This window comes from Gadus macrocephalus, chromosome 3 (genome assembly GCF_031168955.1).
Source record: "Gadus macrocephalus chromosome 3, ASM3116895v1".
NCBI lineage: Eukaryota > Metazoa > Chordata > Actinopteri > Gadiformes > Gadidae > Gadus > Gadus macrocephalus.
The window spans coordinates 8,465,521-8,482,553 of NC_082384.1; the positions used below are offsets into that span (position 1 = coordinate 8,465,521).

Consider the following 17,033-nt stretch of genomic DNA (forward strand, 5'->3'; position numbering starts at 1 on the left):
CAGTAGGCAAGGGGTTAAACTCTTGGCCAGTGAGCTGTGCGGTGCAGCAGGAACGCGAGGCGGAACGGGGAGTCTTGGTTAACGATTTGAAAGTGTGGAAGGTGTTGGAGAAGCAGATGTTGGGTGGGAAGGTATGGGAAGGTGTGTCGGGGGGGGGGGGGGCAGCAGCAGAGGAGGTAATGATATTAGAGTTAATTTGGGGACATACTTTTTTACGAATATTAGATATAATTCAACCCCACCCACTCACACAGACACTCAAACGCCCTATTTCATAGTGAACCAATGACAGAGGGAAAAGGGCGATATATTTTCGAGTGTAATTAGTTCATAGTATGTTTAGTTCATTAGAAATGGCAAGCCACTAAATATTACACTAAAACCTGTAACCTTGAAGTGTAATGTTTCGTGAACCCATTAAGGGAAATAAATGAAACACCAACCAAGTCACGTCAACTCGCACAGTAACTTAGCAGAGGGAGGGCTGCTGTCACAATCCCTGTATAGGTAAAATGGAAGGCTAACGGAATAAAGTTTATACAAAGCATTTAGAAAGACCCGTCCTACATTTTAATGTTTGGAGCTTTCTCGTAAGATACAAAATCAACGGATTTGCGAAGACATGCTTGCTTCCCAGGGGCATGTCTTTGTATCTCGGTTGAAGCTATGATCTGCTCGGCGCGTCAACATCAGCACGCCTACGCCGTTGTGTATTATTATGTTTTCGAAATTATTATTACCACTAAAATTTGTATAGTGGCGTACGTTTGAAGATAAAATGGATAATTTATACATAATGAGACCAATAAAGCCGTCTATCACTCACCTCAAAACAGATCCACTAGTATCAGCAGGGGCTCGCCAACGTGCCCTCTCGGCGGAGGCATCCCTTTCCCAGTAGCCTCTTCGGTTGGAGCTCTTCCAAGGAGCAGGAGGCGGAGCGATTGAAACCAGTGTTGCGTTCAAGACATGCTCGGGTAATCGATTGTTCCACAAATCCATTTCGTTTTTAGTCTTATAGCTATAGTGTAACAGCGTATACTGGGTTCTCTTAAATTTGTATTATAATAATATAAGGAACGGACACATAACATCCAGTGGCACCCATCAACTCATGTCTCTTCCTCACCGCAGTACTTCCCTATTTTTTTTGTACTGAATCTACTTAGTTAGTCCAAGGGCTTAGCCCTGTGACAGCATGACGTCTCTTCTTTCAAACTATGATTTGATTTATTTCAGATATTATATCTAAATGTATATGTTGTTTACACTGGGCAAGTTCTGTGATCGACATGGTAGCATTCTGAGAGAATTGTAAACAAACATTGACATTTTTGTGCTTAAAATAACTAAAATAAGTGAATAACTCATAATTTCTGGCACTCACAGATAACAAAACACGTTAATATCAATCAGATCCTTTTTTTAATATCAATTAAATAAACCTAATTTAAAACATGATTATCCATCATTGAGAATGTATGATATCAAAATACAAAGATGATAAAACACAGATTTAACTACAAAGTTGGACAACAATCCTACATTAGAATATGTCATTTAAATCAGTTTCTTTAAATATTGCCATCCCCAAGATGTGAAATTATTCAGAAAACACAGTTTCCCTAAGCCTGGCATCCCAGGACGAATTCCCAGCTGCAATTAGTCATTAGTAAAAAAAGATATTTCCAAATACCAACAGGCACAACAGGCACAGACCCCTCTGGATAGTCCTACAACCAATCATTTCAACGGAACGGGTGACAGCGCTAAGCGACTCAAAAAAAGGCATCACTGAAAGTATTTGTCCATTTTGTATAATACTGTCTCGATACCATTCTTCATCAACAGACCGCCATATTGGTTGTTGTTTATAATGCCTCAAGGGAGTTCCTCTGTCCCGTCATCGTATTTATCCCGACTCATATTAATCAAAACGGTTGTGATTGGTTGGTCAATATGGTACCGGGAAGAAATCTTTATTGTATTAGAGGTGAGCCAGAACTCGGCAGTGCAAATTAACCATGAGCTTGCGAGATTTGTCTGGTTCCCAGGCTAAGTTTCCCCAGGCACATGCTTAAAACACAGCAATTAACAGGGATGCATTGTTTTACAGGTCCCCACTTTCCATACTAAATTGCAACCAAACAGAAAAACGCTAGGGCTGTTGGGAACTGTACCATTGTTCATGAATCCTAGCCATAGATTGAGATTTCTACAATTGATTGAATGTGCCCATAAACGCCAAGCCATTACAATATAACCGTGTACACTGATAATTATACACTGATAAAGATTTTTCAGTCGTCGATTTTTCATTTTCAAAATTTGCTTGACGATTGCTATACAAAAAAGAGCATTCTGATGTTGCCAACCAAAAACAATAGTGATATATATAGCAATATAAGGCTCTTGTGAATGGAATATTGGCAGACACCAAGGACTTAATGATCCGAGGTGAGATTAGTATGGTCAAGATATTTCCTATCAATATACTGTAGCTGTCTTGCAACCCAGGATCAAACAATAAGGATTAAAGCTTGGCTTGCAGTGGTTTCAGATGCTTGTGAAAGGACTCGTGAACCTGGCAGAAAAGGGAGTAGGAAAGCAACATGTTTAACACGCATACACAAACAAACAAACAAACAAACACCAAAATAAAAATTACCTAATACCCATCACATTAGGTAAACAATGAATGCAATCAATGGAGTTGCCAACAGGCAACATTTTCATTCCTAGGTAATTGTAGAAAATGGTTATACCACGTCATTGTAAAAAAAAGGTTCTTCACACCTTTTTGCTTGACCTATTCCCCAATAATAAAATTAGCATATATACAACAACAACATAATCTATATTAATTGATTGATGATTATGTGTGATACAAAAATAATTCGTCTACTTCCCCCCCCTACTCTCAGTCAAGAACGGATCTATCACTAAACTTTACCATACATGTAAAAAATATTTTCTTCTGCAATGAAAACCCACCTCAGTGCGGTTGAGGGGTGATCTGCGTGCCCACTCGAACATGGCCTCGTAGACATTGCCGTCGTGGCGTCCGAGGACCGAGTTGAGCATCTTGTCGTGGTGGTCGAAGGCGTCCACCAGCAGCACGGCGCTGGGCCTCACCTCGGCCAGCAGCCCCTTGAGGCACTTAGAGACCGACGGGACCTGGGCGCCGGTCAGCACACCGGCCTGGCAGGGAGAGGAGGAACAGGTTGGCAGCCAACAGCTTACAATAGTTGTAGGCTAGTTGTAGGCTTGTACAATTATGATCCTGCTTCGAGCACCGTCTTTGCTGGCTTTGTTTTCACTTGGGAGAAACACATTGTTGCCAGTAAACAGCAGTTTAAAAGTCGTTCAAAGCCTTTTACGAAAATGTTAAAATGCTAGGTCAAATCAGAACTCGGGGGGAATGGGAGTGTGTATTCTTCCAAATTATAAAACAATGGGGGGAATGGGGGGAGTGTAGCAATCACAACTGTTATCCGAAACAGAAATAAACACGGAAGGTATCTCAGCAAAATTCTGTTGGACAGAGAGGGATAATTTGAGTAGTTTTAAAATTATTTAATTGATCTTCAATGTGTTTTGGCCAATCTTATTTGTCTGGACGGGATTGCGATTCAGCCTACGTATAGCATGCACGCAAACTCACAGCCAGGCAAAAGAACGACAAACAAGTTCTTATTCTTATAATTGACTAAGGGCAGCTATTTCTTTAATGACATAGAAAGAATGATTAGAAAGAAAATAAAACGAAATCTTTTTTTTTTTACCTACTTCCAGTGCGTTGATATTAGGGGGGGAAAAAACGATTCCGTCTCGATTCAGATAATTTAATAGTCTGAATTAAAATAGTGTGTTGTAATGCAAGCAGCATTGATTATTGCATTGTTCATAGAAAGTCATATTTGTGACAAAAGCTTTTTCGCTAATAAAATATTAGAAAAGGTAATTAACCTGTTGATGTCTTTGATGATCATCAAAAAAGTAGTAAGTGATTAGCAAACTCTGAGTAGCAAATTCAGATTTTTTGAAAATCCTGCATTGAAATGTACATAAAAAAAGTTTTTTGCTTCGAGATGCATCAATAATCATTTTAGAATCGAATCGTTGACCTCTGAATCTGAATCGAATTGTGAGGTGCCAAGAGATTCCCACCGCTAATAGGTTCCCAGCAGTAAGCCTAGTAAGGAGAGGAGGCGTACCTGGAGGAAGTCTCCGGTGAAGTTCCCCATACCGTGGATGGCGTAGAGGTGGGCCAGGGTGGACATCACCGAGTGGACGCCTGGGTCCTCTATCTGGTCCACCTTATCTCTGAACATCTTCAGCACCATGTAGTGGCAGTGGGCCTGCACATCCGGGGCACAGGAAAAACATGTGCATACACATGCATTGAAATTTGGACTATTGGACCATTATTTTACTTTCATGACTCAGGCCAATCCAACCAATGTCACAAGTGTAATTTATTTTGATATATATCACATGAAAGGATAATCAATTACACTCTCCTACCACTATAAGCACTGAGGTCAAATGTCTAAATTATTTTATATTATTATTACTAAATTAAAAGGAAAATATTATTATTTTCCATTAACATTTCGACCATGCACACTAGACAACAATACAAATATTATTGACCTAGTATGGATAAAAATCACAGTATAAGGTTACGAGGGACTTAAATAATGATAGTTCCTCCAATATGGATTGTAGATTTTGATAATCTCCTCAAACGTTGTTTGGGACTAAAGCTTCTGTTCAATAAACATTTGCATTTATTTCCCTAACTTTTGTCAGGCCTTGCAAACAGTGATCTACAAAGAACATTGATGAACTTACGTCCGATGCTCTGACCAGGTCAATGCTGCTGTTGTTCCAAGAGTCCTCCTGGCACTTCCCACGCGCAGACTCCTGCTGAATGCTCTGAGCCGCCAGCTCAACCAGCCTACACACACACACACACACACACACACACACACACACACACACACACACACACACACACACACACACACACACACACACACACACACACACACACACACACACACACACACACACACACACACACACACACTTTTTATACCTTGAAGGTAATGTTGAAATTTGTAATGCTTTTTTAATGCTTAAAATGTCTACTTTGAAAGGTCAGACAAGAAGTATTGGTGCCCTCTAGTATTATTAAATAGAATAACACCAACATGTGACATGGAGTTTAACTCCCATCTCACTTCAACAATACTTCCACATCCCCAAATCAAACAAAAGGCCAAAAATGTAAGGGCAGTACAAACATGTTTACGGTTAATTGTCCAATTTCTGCCACTATGGGTCTCTCAATCAAAAAATGTTAAAAATAAATAAATAAATAGCCTAACTAAGATACAATTTAACTAGAGATGTCTCATATTTCCAAATGTATCACACTTTCTTATAGTATCCTGTGTATCCCGCTAGCTTTTCAACAGTAAAAAGCAGGTAAATAATTGCTTGGCCAATGGAACACTAGCTTGGGCACGTAAACTGTATATAAGACTGACTTTCATTTTGATTATTTGGTGGAAGCAATAGCAGGCTGTTTTCACACCAAAAAAGGTGCCTACAAAAACGAGTACAAAAGGTGCCTGCAAAACAAATACAAAACTAGTACAAAAGGCACCTCCAAAATGAGCATTCAAGTGCTTGCTGAGATTTAGACCACATATTCAGTTAGTTTTCTTCTTTCTTGCAATCCTAATACTTCCGATCCTAAACGCACACGCACGCACGACGCACGCACGCATGCCAAACGCACACACACTCCTTTGTATCCTACATGGCAGCGCGGATCTCGTAGAGATCCACCAGGGTGTTGAGGTTGAGGTCCAGCTGGGAGGAGACGGCCTGCGGCGCCATCACCCTATGGTGCACTTTGTTCAGGTAGGACACGGCCCCAGAGAGCTGCTGTCCGGCCTGCACCTGCCGGTAGCTTTTCATCAGGAACCTGCAGGGGGACACAACCAATCAGAAGCACCCTTAATTAACCTGGCATCGCCAGACAAATCGCAAACTGCTGTTCGTCTGGAACCTCTTCCGCTCATTTTTCACTTCACCAACAAGCGTAGGCGTCGGGGTCCCTGGGAAGCATGGGGTAGGGAGGAGTGGGGTGCTGGGGTGTAGGGTCCACACCCACCTGGCTGTCTGCAGCATCATCACCGTGTTCTCGCCCTCGTAGGTGCAGGAAGGGGTGAATTCCACGTAGATGTCCGGCAGGGCGCTGCTGCGGGAGTAGCCGTGGCCGCCACAGGACATGCGACACACCTCGATGCCCGTGTTGGCCGTCCACGTGGTGAAGGCCTTGAGACCAGCGGACAGCGCGTGGAGCTGGCGCACAGACAGGGAGGGCATGAGCGAGTCTTAGTCTCTCTGTGTCTCTCTCTGTGTGTGTGTGTGTCTCTGTGTGTGTGTGTGTGTGTGTCTCTGTGTGTGTGTGTGTGTGTGTGTGTGTCTCTGTGTGTGTGTGTGTGTGTGTCTCTGTGTGTGTGTGTGTGTGTGTGTGTGTGTGTGTGTGTCTCTGTGTGTGTGTGTGTGTGTCTCTGTGTGTGTGTCTCTGTGTGTGTGTGTGTGTCTCTGTGTGTGTGTGTGTGTGTGTGTGTGTGTGTGTGTGTGTGTGTGTGTGTGTGTGTGTGTGTGTGTGTGTGTGTGGTTACACATTTAATGAACTTCCCTTGCAGGTTAAAATGTACAATGCAATCACAGGCCATGCCGGTTAGCACATGTCGATGTAAATGAGAGGAGAAGAAAGAAACACGAGTGAGCTACGAGTGTGAAGAGGTGAGTCGCATTGTAGAAGCACGAGGGTTAGGGTTGATCAGATCAACACAACAACAGAACAGACAGACAAGGTTAGGGCATGATGCAGATTCTGCCATTAGTAAAGCCTGGGGGATGACTGCCGAACTGAAGTCCGTCCGTACCTCTGGCATTTCACTGAGGTCGCCCTGGTTGATGTCTCCAGAGATGCGGTTGTAGGTGTCAATCATGTACTGGCCAGCAAACAGGAAGGCGTAGGCCGTGGCCAGCAGTGGGAACAGCTTGTGCTGCTGGGTTTGGTAGTCCAGGATCTGGGGCTCAGCTTCTCTGTGAGAGAAAAACAAAAGGATAGTCAAGGTTTATCTGCAATCATTGCAGGCATTATTAAATGAATATCAAGATTTATGAGAAACTAATATTGTTGAAATGGCCCCAAAGCAATGCTGGATCTTGATCCTGAAAAAATTAATAAATTACTTAAATAATTAATGTATTAGTCAATTACAAAAGTGTGGTTTAATTTGATGACACGAATATAGACCATGACCTCTGGCTCCACACAGGAGCGGCTGGTGAACAATGTCGTTTACAAGGCGTAATAACGGTCTTAGTTTTATTAGTTTCGTCTCCGTGAGTGTGTTTGGTGCATGTTTTCGACACTGGAAGATCAACCATTGTTCGGAGTGGGGTGGCAGTGGGAGAAGGACTCACCCTGCGCGGATCTCTGATTGATGCCGCACAGCACTGTAGCGGATGGCGATCGTGCAGCATTGGGAGAGCATGGTGCCTGCGTTCCCCACGATCAAAGAGCGGATGAACACCATGGTGCCGTAGGTTAGCTTGGAGCTGAGCGGCTTCACATAGCTGCCGTCTGGTTTCACCTTGGGGAGTCAAAGGAGCAACATTTGCTACTGAACCGGGTGCATGCGAGTTACATACATACATTTGAATGTTTCGTTCTGCATTTCATTTCACTGGTGAGCCCTGAGCTGTCAATCAAAGAACATCCCTGAGCTGTCAATCAATGAAGGTAGGAGTAGACTAGGATTAGTTTGTGGTTTTATCTTGATCGTAAATGGATTGTTTGCATCAGGAACATCAGGCACTATCGCAGCCATTTTTGCTTTTCACAGTCTAGGGATGTTCGTTTTATGTTATCGATGGTGCCGAAGGATTCTCAGCTTTCATATTTCATTAATATTTCATATTGTACTTTGTGGCCAAGAAAACGTAACGTCGATCAAATTGTGTTTAGTTCCCAAGCTGGTAAGCTAGTAAGTTAAATTACTTTCACTACACTTATCCTACTACTGAGTTGTATAAGTCCACCACAAACTAGTAAACTACTCCTGATAATTCATTTTAGGATTAGCCAATCGATATCAACAGAACCGTCATTGATTGACAGCTGAGGGGCCCATCATTCATATTATTATGAAATGTAGCTCATCCTCCACCCTGACAAACCTGCCTAAGCACCTGTTGTTTTTAAAGGAATTGATCAATTGAGCAACTGAGGGGTTGGTATTAGCATCAAATCGCCCCAAATGTGTCTTCAAGTTCAACATCAGATCCCTCACAGACCAACAGGTTTGGGGCCTGTTATGCCCAGGTATCACTCCCTGCCAATTGTTCAACATAGAGAGTGTGTGGGTTGTTTGGGATCGGCTTTATTTAGCACAGGTAACCCAATAGTTGGTTGCACATTTTAGTATGGTAACGATTGGAGGTGTGTTTTGATGTGTTTTCGTTCTTGTCATGTTTTTTGATAAAGTTTTTTGTGATGAATTTAAGAGGTAAATAGTGGGAGAGATCGCAGAATTAACACACATGAAAGAGAATCAATAAATGACTGTGGTGGTGGTTTTCAGTGTCCTGTGTGAGACCTGAAGCACTGAAAGAGAAGTATTGACTCCAAGATCTATTTGGAAGAAAGAGACTTGGAAACTGCACCCTGCTTTGAACAATCCCAACTTCTACATTTCGTGGACCAGTCAGGAGAGGACTACGTCAGATCCAAACTTTCCATAAACCACTCTTAAATAAGGTATTGTGAAACCAAGTAGAGCAAGGTTGTTGATGTGAAATATGTGTAATGAAAATGTGGAATTTATCAGTACGGTAGTAATTAAAGTAATTAAGTGTTAGATTCAGCTTTCATATTAACTTTCAGATTAAAAACAACCTAAATTACAGTGTTCTGTCCGCTCTAACTGGATGTGCAACTGTGTGGCAGGAACTGGGTAGCGTGTGTGGGATTGTTTTAAGAGTATACACTTCCTATTGTTACTAAAAACAGGTAGGTGCAGGTTGGAGAGCATTTGTAGCATGTAGAATACATCATTAAATCCCACGTTATAGGATTGGGTTTTATTGATACATTTATTGAAATCACTATCGCTCAGCACTGACTACAGACGCCCAGGTTATTGTAAAGGCTAGTTGAAATGCTAACCAGTGTGACCTTTACTTCTTTCCTTAAAATACATTCTCACCTGTGCATATTTCATCAGCATGTTCTCTCGCGGGATTCGCACATGCTCCAGTTTAAGGTACCCATTGTCGACCGCATCAAATCCAAACTTTGGTCCAATGTCCCCGATCACAATACCTGAGCAAGTGGGAAGGGCAAAGCCAGAAAGAATTAAGTCAAAGAGAGACACAGAAAGAGGGATAGAAAGAAAGATGAGGCAAAAACAGAGGGCTAGAGAGATGAGAAATCCATAGAGAGAGAGGGAGCTGATGGGGGACAAGGGGAATTGAATAACAAAAATGTAAATCAATTCATACAAATAAATGTTAAAGTGATGGAAAACAGAAATTTGTCATGTGCTTCTAATGCTGTAAATTAGGCTCATCAAGGTGTGCATCAAGCATCAGAAAATGATGTTCAATCACATCCATTGCAACATCCATCACATCCTAATCTATTCATCTTACTGGCCAACGATCGATGGAGATGACTCATTACTGAAACACAAATAACGGCGAAAATGCAGCCGAATGATACTATGGCGTTTTGGACTTTGACGAAAATACAAACTATGTATACAGCAAGGGGGAGGGGCTTCAAAGAAGGGCTTTAGACCACACCCCTACAAACCTGAGTCTCTCTAAGACGGGAGTTTATTAGTCTTTGGGGCTCGGTGAGGCTGCACACCTGTTGTGCCTTGGACAACACAGGTAAAACCAGCCATCATCACACAAACACTCAAGAGATCTCGGACATGTCGGGAGGCAACACCTAAGCTTCCTGCAGCATTGTGCTAATAAATGGCTTCCACCATATCCATCTGAATCCTGTACGGAAGAGGAGCCCAGTAGAACCGCTGGGTTTACTACTACATTTAGCTTTGTGCATTTTTAGACAAGATATTTGGTGGGCAAGGGATATTGATATTTAACTTTTTATAGGACCCGTTATCCATCAATTAAAAAAAAGAGCAATAAAGAGAAAAAAATTGGGCGTGCCGATGCCAGAGAGAGGAACAGCTACAGACCAAAGAGGACACTGGTGACTGTCAGACTTCTACAGGGAGCAGAGGTTCTGCAGAGCGGTGTGATTACCTGGCAGTGGCATATGGGTGCCCATGCTGCGGAGAGGCACGATGAAGGCGTTCAGACCATGGCACTTGCCCTGTGTGTACAGCTGAGCCAACACGATGGCATGGTTGGAGGTCTTTCCAACTGCACAGAGATCCATGGGGGGGGGGGGGGGGGGGGGGCAGGAAAGTGACTTTCATTCAAGGGTTTATTCGATTTAACGCTGGGAGAAAGCCATCTCTAAGCCAGCTGTAGAGGTATCCCAGTGCCTGAAGGGAGGGTTGAGTGAGTGCTTACGTCCCCCTGGCCACCACTTGATGGAGGTGACGGTAGGGCTGTGCATTACAAACTCCTGAGTGGCTGGGTCGAACGTGGCGGTGGTCTCCAGACCTCGGAGGTGAGTGCCTATTAATGAAATGCCCCACACACACACACACAAACGTTATAACCATTTCAATAATAAGTCATATGTCACAATAAAAAGTCACATTTGCACGACATCATTTTTGTTTGGAATTTCTCATAAGGCCATATTGATCTTGTGAAGTCATGTTTCAGTTTCTTGATGAATATAACTCTGGCCTTGAGCCAGTTCAAACTAGATTTCAAAACCCCAAAAGGGGACAGACATCTATTGATTTCCACGGATGATCCTCTGATAGATCTATCCCCGAGTGTTTCTACGGGAGCGAGCTCAGACCGATCCACAGCGTGAAACTGAAACGTAAACCCAACGAGATCAGGCTGGTCTAATGAGGCAAATGGAATGCATGTAGGTTTTTGACAAATCTCACAGCAAATGCAAATAAAGAGAAATTTCCACAGCTACGCTACACCCATAAATGACTGTACCATTTGACACAAAACGGCTCACACTGTATGTGCAACGACGTGGCTGACCACCAATCTACCCGCTTTCTGACCGCCACCTAGACCCAAGCCACCTGTCCAGATGCAGTCACCCTGGGCCCGCTGGCCCGTGCTACATGGTCAGTTCCAGGTGTTCCTGCTTTACCATGGCCCATTTCCGTCTGAGCATATGTGCCGATGATCTCCAGGTCCCAGGAGGGTGTGAAGAAGCGGTCCATTTGCTCTGGGGTGGCCTGGTTGAGAAGGGTGGGCAGGAACATGGCCAGATGGATTTCCAGCGGGTTTCCTCTGAAGCGGTGTACATAGCTGTCGCGAAGGCAGCGGCAAGCAGTGAAGGATTCGAGAAATGAATTAGATGAGGGTGAGGAAAATAATAAAAATAAATAAAAACGAGATGAGGGGAAAAAATTCCTCAGATTAGAATCAGTGATATCATTCAGAGTTGAACAATTGTTTCGATTCATATGATAAAGCTCTTTATAAAATTCAGCACAAGGCAGCTATTAAAAGAGGGCACAACATAATCAGTATGAGTACATCATCCATGCTAATGCGCCAAGGTTTCGGCCAAATTGAAAAGCACGGCGAAGCAGTTAATAGGAAGCCTGAGCATCATTGCAGAGTGCCCCCACCAATTGCCTGAAGGTGATCCATGTTCAGGGAGACATGGATAAGATGCAACCTTACAAATCCCTGGAAGGAAATATCTTGTAGCAGAGGATAGCTGGCCTGAACAGTAGAGAACTTCAATCCCTTTGCATTAAGAGGACTAGCTAGGTCACCAACCCCCCAAAAAAAGTGTGACTTGCAGTGTCAGGTACATTGCTTTCCTAAATAATACAACCTGGTAACATTACATTAGTGATTGATGCCCGTCTCAATACTTCCTTTACAATCTTGGGTTTATATTAACTCCCAAATCCCAATTATTGACTTACCAAAGATGGCATTTTGAGAAGCCACACAATTTTTTTAGTCAATATCAAATTAAACACATATAAGGAAACCTCTTTATTTGAATGTTGTTGAGATCTGTCAAATACCAATTGTATTTTTTATTTTATTTACCATCAAGAAAAATAACAATCAAAATGCTATTTACCAATATAATGCATTAAAGATCATACATGAATGTACTACATATAATTTTGAACGGATAAAAAAACATAAAAAAATATATATAGATTGTTCCCATTTTAGTTTTAATGGATATGAATTCAAATATCGATTTACATTAAATTGATAGTCTTTCCAACGCATCGCATCAGCCTTTGCTTTCAGTCAATTTCCGGTCCACTGTGAGCTTTTGGTCGTGTCCGCAACTGTGCTCCGAGCTCAAAAAAAATCACCACGCCTCTCAGCACAATGTTACTTTGACACAAGTTTACAAAGCTATCGGCAATGCAACACCACTTAACCTAGGTTTTATGCATTTGAATTTATATCCAGTAAAAATTACACAGGTGCTGTAGGTAAGATATTGTAAAGTGAAGAAGAAAATACTCGAAAAATCGTAACAGCCCAAAAAAATACCCCGTCCCTCAATATAGTCTCTATTGAAAACTCTACGCACTTGTGACTGACAAGATGATTCTGAACTGATCACAGAAGAGATGCCCTGAGGTTCAGGGAGGTCTTATCTAAGTTAGCTCATACAGAGGCAGACAAAGAAAAAACATATTCTAAGAGCACATTCAAAACTAAACAATAAAATCTGTTTTATTGGAATGACATCAACATGTCATTCCTCAAACAACAATCAAACAGCTCTTATAGGGCCCATATTTAACGACCAGCTGAAAGTGTGTTTAGCTGTTCATTTCTAAATCTCTCCTGCCCTTTGAATTGTTGACATTGTGTGGCAGTGTCCTCCTACATCTTTTAATGGATTGTGATGCCTACCTGTTGGTACAGTCCATTGGGTAGGCTGGTAGACTGATGCATCCAGCATACATCTACGGCGGATTTTGAAACTGCTTGCAATAGCTATTCACACTCACATGGTGGTGAAAAAGGGACCCTTCAAATCTTATCTACAGCACCATTATCGTGGGGGGAAATTAACTGGGAATGTGTAATGAGTTGTTGTGAGAACTTGAAGTGAGCCGGACAACTGACCGTGTCCCATCTCAGTTTGCGCGTAGGTGCCCAGCACGGTGCAGGATTGAGCGAGAGGGACCCATTTGTTGAACTGCTCAGAGTCACACTGGGTGTACAGGGTTGGGAGAAACATGACGTAATGTAGACCCAACGCCTCCCGTCCGGTGCCCCAGTACATACTGGATGAAGGGAAGGCAAGAGACACTAAATCCATGCTTAGCTCAAGGAGTGTTCTGCAGTTTACTAATCATGGCCGTCTTTACCCCGGTCATTCATTAAATGCTGGGTTGCAGAACCCACTAGTGTACTAGTGCCCTCTATGGAAAAGGCCTTGTCAGGGCCAAGGCTAGGGCGCTTCCAGACGGCTAGTGTCTTTCTTCTGTCTCCTTAACCCCTTTTCCCTTCCTCCACACACTCTTAAATAGCCAGATACCTTTGGTGTCACTCTTAATTCAAATTAAGAGTCTGAGACAGTCAATGACTGTCATCAGAGATCCCAGTTGGCCCCAGTTTGACTTAATTCAAATTACGAGTGACACCATAAATTAACTTACATTTATGCAACTCAGATACATAAAGCACAAAGTACAAAAACAGTACTTATAAAGTGATCATGTCTTCAATAAGCACAGTGCTGATTCAATTCAGCGATCTAGCTACGTCTGAGACAGTCAATGATATCATGTCATCAGAGATCTCAGTTGGCCCCATTTGACACAGCTTTACAAGGGACTACCATTCCAGGTATCGATCACTGACACAGATCAACATTTCAACCCTGTGTCGATATCACATCCATCCAATCCATGTTTGCACACAGCACTGCATCATTGCTTTCTTTACATCTTACTCCCTTTTCCAACCTTTGCACATGTTGCAGCACTACCTCTGCCCTACTGCAGCTCATGGTGGTGTACTAGGATACAGGCTAGTTACATAAGTTGGAACTAACGAGAGGTGTGCAATGCATGACAGTTCTAGGCTGATACACAACATTTCCACAACTCACCAGATTTAAACAATTCACCATCTAACACCGAAGTTAACCACAAATTATACTACTTGGTTTGCCTAGTTCAGGGGTCAGGAGCCTATTTCTCTGCAGCCTACGTGGCTCTTGCCACTGACTGTTAACATTTGGGTGAGAAATAGATTTGATTATCCAAATTAAAATTATAGATAAGAGATATTTGCATGAATGTCTTGATGGGATTGAAAGCTAAATTGTTAAGTTCATGTCCATTTGTATTTGTAATGCCCTTAATCAAAGTTACAGTCCAAAAGGGGCCATATCTTTAGGATACCACCTTACCCTAGCCACCCAAAGTTAGAGAGAATAATCCCTTATTTATCAAGGTAGACCAACCCTGAGAAGATCATGAAAGGCTGGGAATACAACGTATCATAGCCTATTTGTCAGATACAATGAAAAGATACAGTATATTCTCTAAAAACCTTTTATGGTAATAATGTAACCCAAATTTTGGATCTCCAAAGAAATCTAAAAAATGTAATGGCTCTTCCGAATGAAAAGAATCCTGACCCCTTGCCTAGTTAATGGTTTAATGTGTGACTCATTGCAAATGGGTCAAATTGAAGTGTACTCGCTAACAAAAACAAATGCAAGCAAAAACGAAAAACACTACAAAACAGCAGGTAGCCAGGTACATTAGCATGGATGTCAACTCATTTTATCGAGGAGTGAGGGAGGAGTGAGGGAGGTTTTGGGCAAGGTTAAAGGAATGATTACGAAGCAGTAATTCATCGGTTAGCCTAAAATAAAAACAATGGATGCAAGTAATGGCACCAGTTTAAAAAGAGTAAATTGTGCGATTTCCATGTATGTATTCTACCGGTGAGGGTAGGTTAACCCTCAAAACAAATAAAATATATTTCAATCGCAATGTTAAACATTCAACCATCATGTAGATACAAATAATCTGGGCATATGTAGTCAACGCTGATCGAATTAAAAAAATCCAATCTAATAACTGACATATTCCACAAATACAAAAAGCTGGCCAGGCGGTACCTCTCTCTAATAGATAATTAATAAGAGTGTTGTTTCTTCTAACCTTTTAGTAAGAAAAAAGTTACACCACTAGTACCTACCAACAGTTAAATAACAAGCGTTTTAGCGGGGTACGCAAAAAAATATGTGTACAGCATGACGTGACTTTTCTGCAGCTGTTGTACTGTTCTACATAACCCAGGTGTTGTGAAGATATTGGCCATTGTAGTGTAGTGTCTCTATGCCCTTCATGATGGACTCTGTACCTCTTATACCAGTTGATCTCAACAGGGTCTGAAATGCCGTACTCCCGGAGCTTTAGGATCATGTGGGCACTCTTTTTCACCGCCTGGTCATAGCGTTCGCTGCGAGACAGGAAGTTGGGGTTCCCATAATCGAAGTCAGGGTCATTGAGGACCAAGGACTCTACAGTAGAGAAGGGATACAGGTTTGCATTCAGTCAGATACGATTATGAACCTGATGTCGACATGCACAAATGATAACAATACTTAATATTGGTCATTTAGGGATCCCATTGAAAGCAGTGAAGTGGTTGCAAATGTGATGTTTACCTTTTTTCTGGCATCGAATGTTAATTATTAATAATGACCCAAATTCTTCCGTCTTATTTTAACACGAACGTAATATTTTCAATGTTTAAATATGCCTCACCCACTGTTTCCAGGGAAGTTGTGTAATTTAAATCGTGAAGAGGACTCCGGATAATCAAAGTGGGATGACTTCAATACAGATGACCCACTTGAACTGTCAAATAGGTTCATATGTGACCCGGTAACTATTATATCACCTTGTGCTGTCAGGATAGCTTTTCAGCTAATACATTTCACTATCACTAGGTTAACCCGATGTATTTTATACATCACCGATGTTATTGCTGTGAATCACAGCTGCTGTGTCCTCTTTGAAGTATGTTTGTCAATTACCCCTTACATGAACCAACCAACTCACGTATTTCTCGCCTCCTATTCGTCCTTTCAGCACCGCCATCGAGGATGTTTGTGAGTTTTTCGATGTCAAATGTTGCATTTTGTCGCTCTCTAAGTATATCAGGATTCATTATTGTATATTGTCCTGCAGAACACTAGCCAGTCAATAATCAGTGCGAGGCATAGATATTGTATAACTTCTGCTCCCGGACAAGGGTGGACTCTTTGGCTATCGTCTTTAGTTGTAGACGCAGTTGAAGGGATCCTGTAGCTTTATACCGGTTGCAACGCAATTTCCGGTCTTTTACTTTCCATGAGCTGTGTACGCCATTTAACAAGTCCCCGGAGTGCGAATTAATACGAACATGAAAATATCAACAACGACAACAGCAACGAGAATAAATGTGGAGTTCTTACGAATTTTCCGTCAAAGCAATATACGAAACATCAACGGAAACGGATATCACTCTATTAAAAGTCCCTTTCTCCCGCCCTCTCCCTCGCTAATAACGCTTATTTGGTGCATCTCATTCCAAGCTTTCCGTCGCGGAATGACAACCCCTGGGAACGAGGTCACAGCAGGTTACACTCTACGGATATCTCGAGCTTCCAAATCCAGTTGAAACGTTTTTATGGTGGTCTGTCACTGATTCCATGTAGTTTTATTGTTTCGAAGGTGACTGAAGGCGCATTATTACTCAAGAAAATAAATCTCATTATCTAATGTTTAACACTGAAAAAAACGTCCTTT

General features: G+C 42.1%; 2 protein-coding genes and 1 long non-coding RNA gene across 5 annotated transcripts in view; 1 reads left to right on the top strand and 2 right to left on the bottom strand.

Moving 5' to 3' along the window:
- Positions 1-967, bottom strand: part of LOC132453930 (inactive rhomboid protein 2-like) — a 30,018-nt gene extending 29,051 nt beyond the window's left edge. Inside the window, exon 1 of one of the 2 annotated variants that reach the window (XM_060047019.1) lies at positions 827-967. The gene's annotated coding sequence lies outside the window, so the exon portion shown is untranslated. The remainder of the gene's footprint in view (positions 1-826) is intronic. The other variant, XM_060047020.1, reaches the window with a different exon arrangement.
- On the top strand, positions 840-4,531 carry LOC132453934 (uncharacterized). The gene is made up of 2 exons (XR_009524843.1): positions 840-977; positions 4,180-4,531. It is a non-coding gene; the product is annotated as an uncharacterized LOC132453934 (long non-coding RNA).
- Positions 1,407-16,561, bottom strand: acox1 (acyl-CoA oxidase 1, palmitoyl). 2 transcript variants are annotated; one of them, XM_060047021.1, is made up of 14 exons: positions 16,305-16,561; positions 15,601-15,760; positions 11,369-11,529; positions 10,651-10,758; positions 10,378-10,497; positions 9,306-9,421; positions 7,522-7,691; positions 6,975-7,137; positions 6,191-6,381; positions 5,834-6,001; positions 4,858-4,963; positions 4,218-4,361; positions 2,995-3,201; positions 1,407-2,584 (listed from the first exon to the last, which is right to left on the bottom strand). In XM_060047021.1, the coding sequence occupies exons 1-14, from the start codon at positions 16,411-16,413 to the stop codon at positions 2,534-2,536; spliced, it is 1,974 nt and encodes a 657-aa protein (XP_059903004.1). In that variant the 5' UTR covers positions 16,414-16,561; the 3' UTR covers positions 1,407-2,533. The 2 variants fall into 2 exon arrangements, with proteins under 2 accessions (XP_059903004.1, XP_059903005.1); XM_060047022.1 differs by lacking the exon at positions 11,369-11,529 and adding an exon at positions 13,342-13,502 and having other exon boundaries at positions 16,305-16,560.
- Between the last annotated feature and the right edge of the window lie 472 nt (positions 16,562-17,033).

Coding starts and splice junctions, on each gene's coding strand:
- acox1 (XM_060047021.1), bottom strand. CDS start 16,413: ATGAATCCTGATATACTTAGAGAGCGACAAAATGCAACATTTGACATC. Junction 15,761..16,304: donor GAATAGGAGGCGAGAAATAC/GTGAGTTGGTTG, acceptor TCTCTACTGTAG/AGTCCTTGGTCCTCAATGAC. Junction 10,498..10,650: donor CAAGTGGTGGCCAGGGGGAC/GTAAGCACTCAC, acceptor ATCTCTGTGCAG/TTGGAAAGACCTCCAACCAT.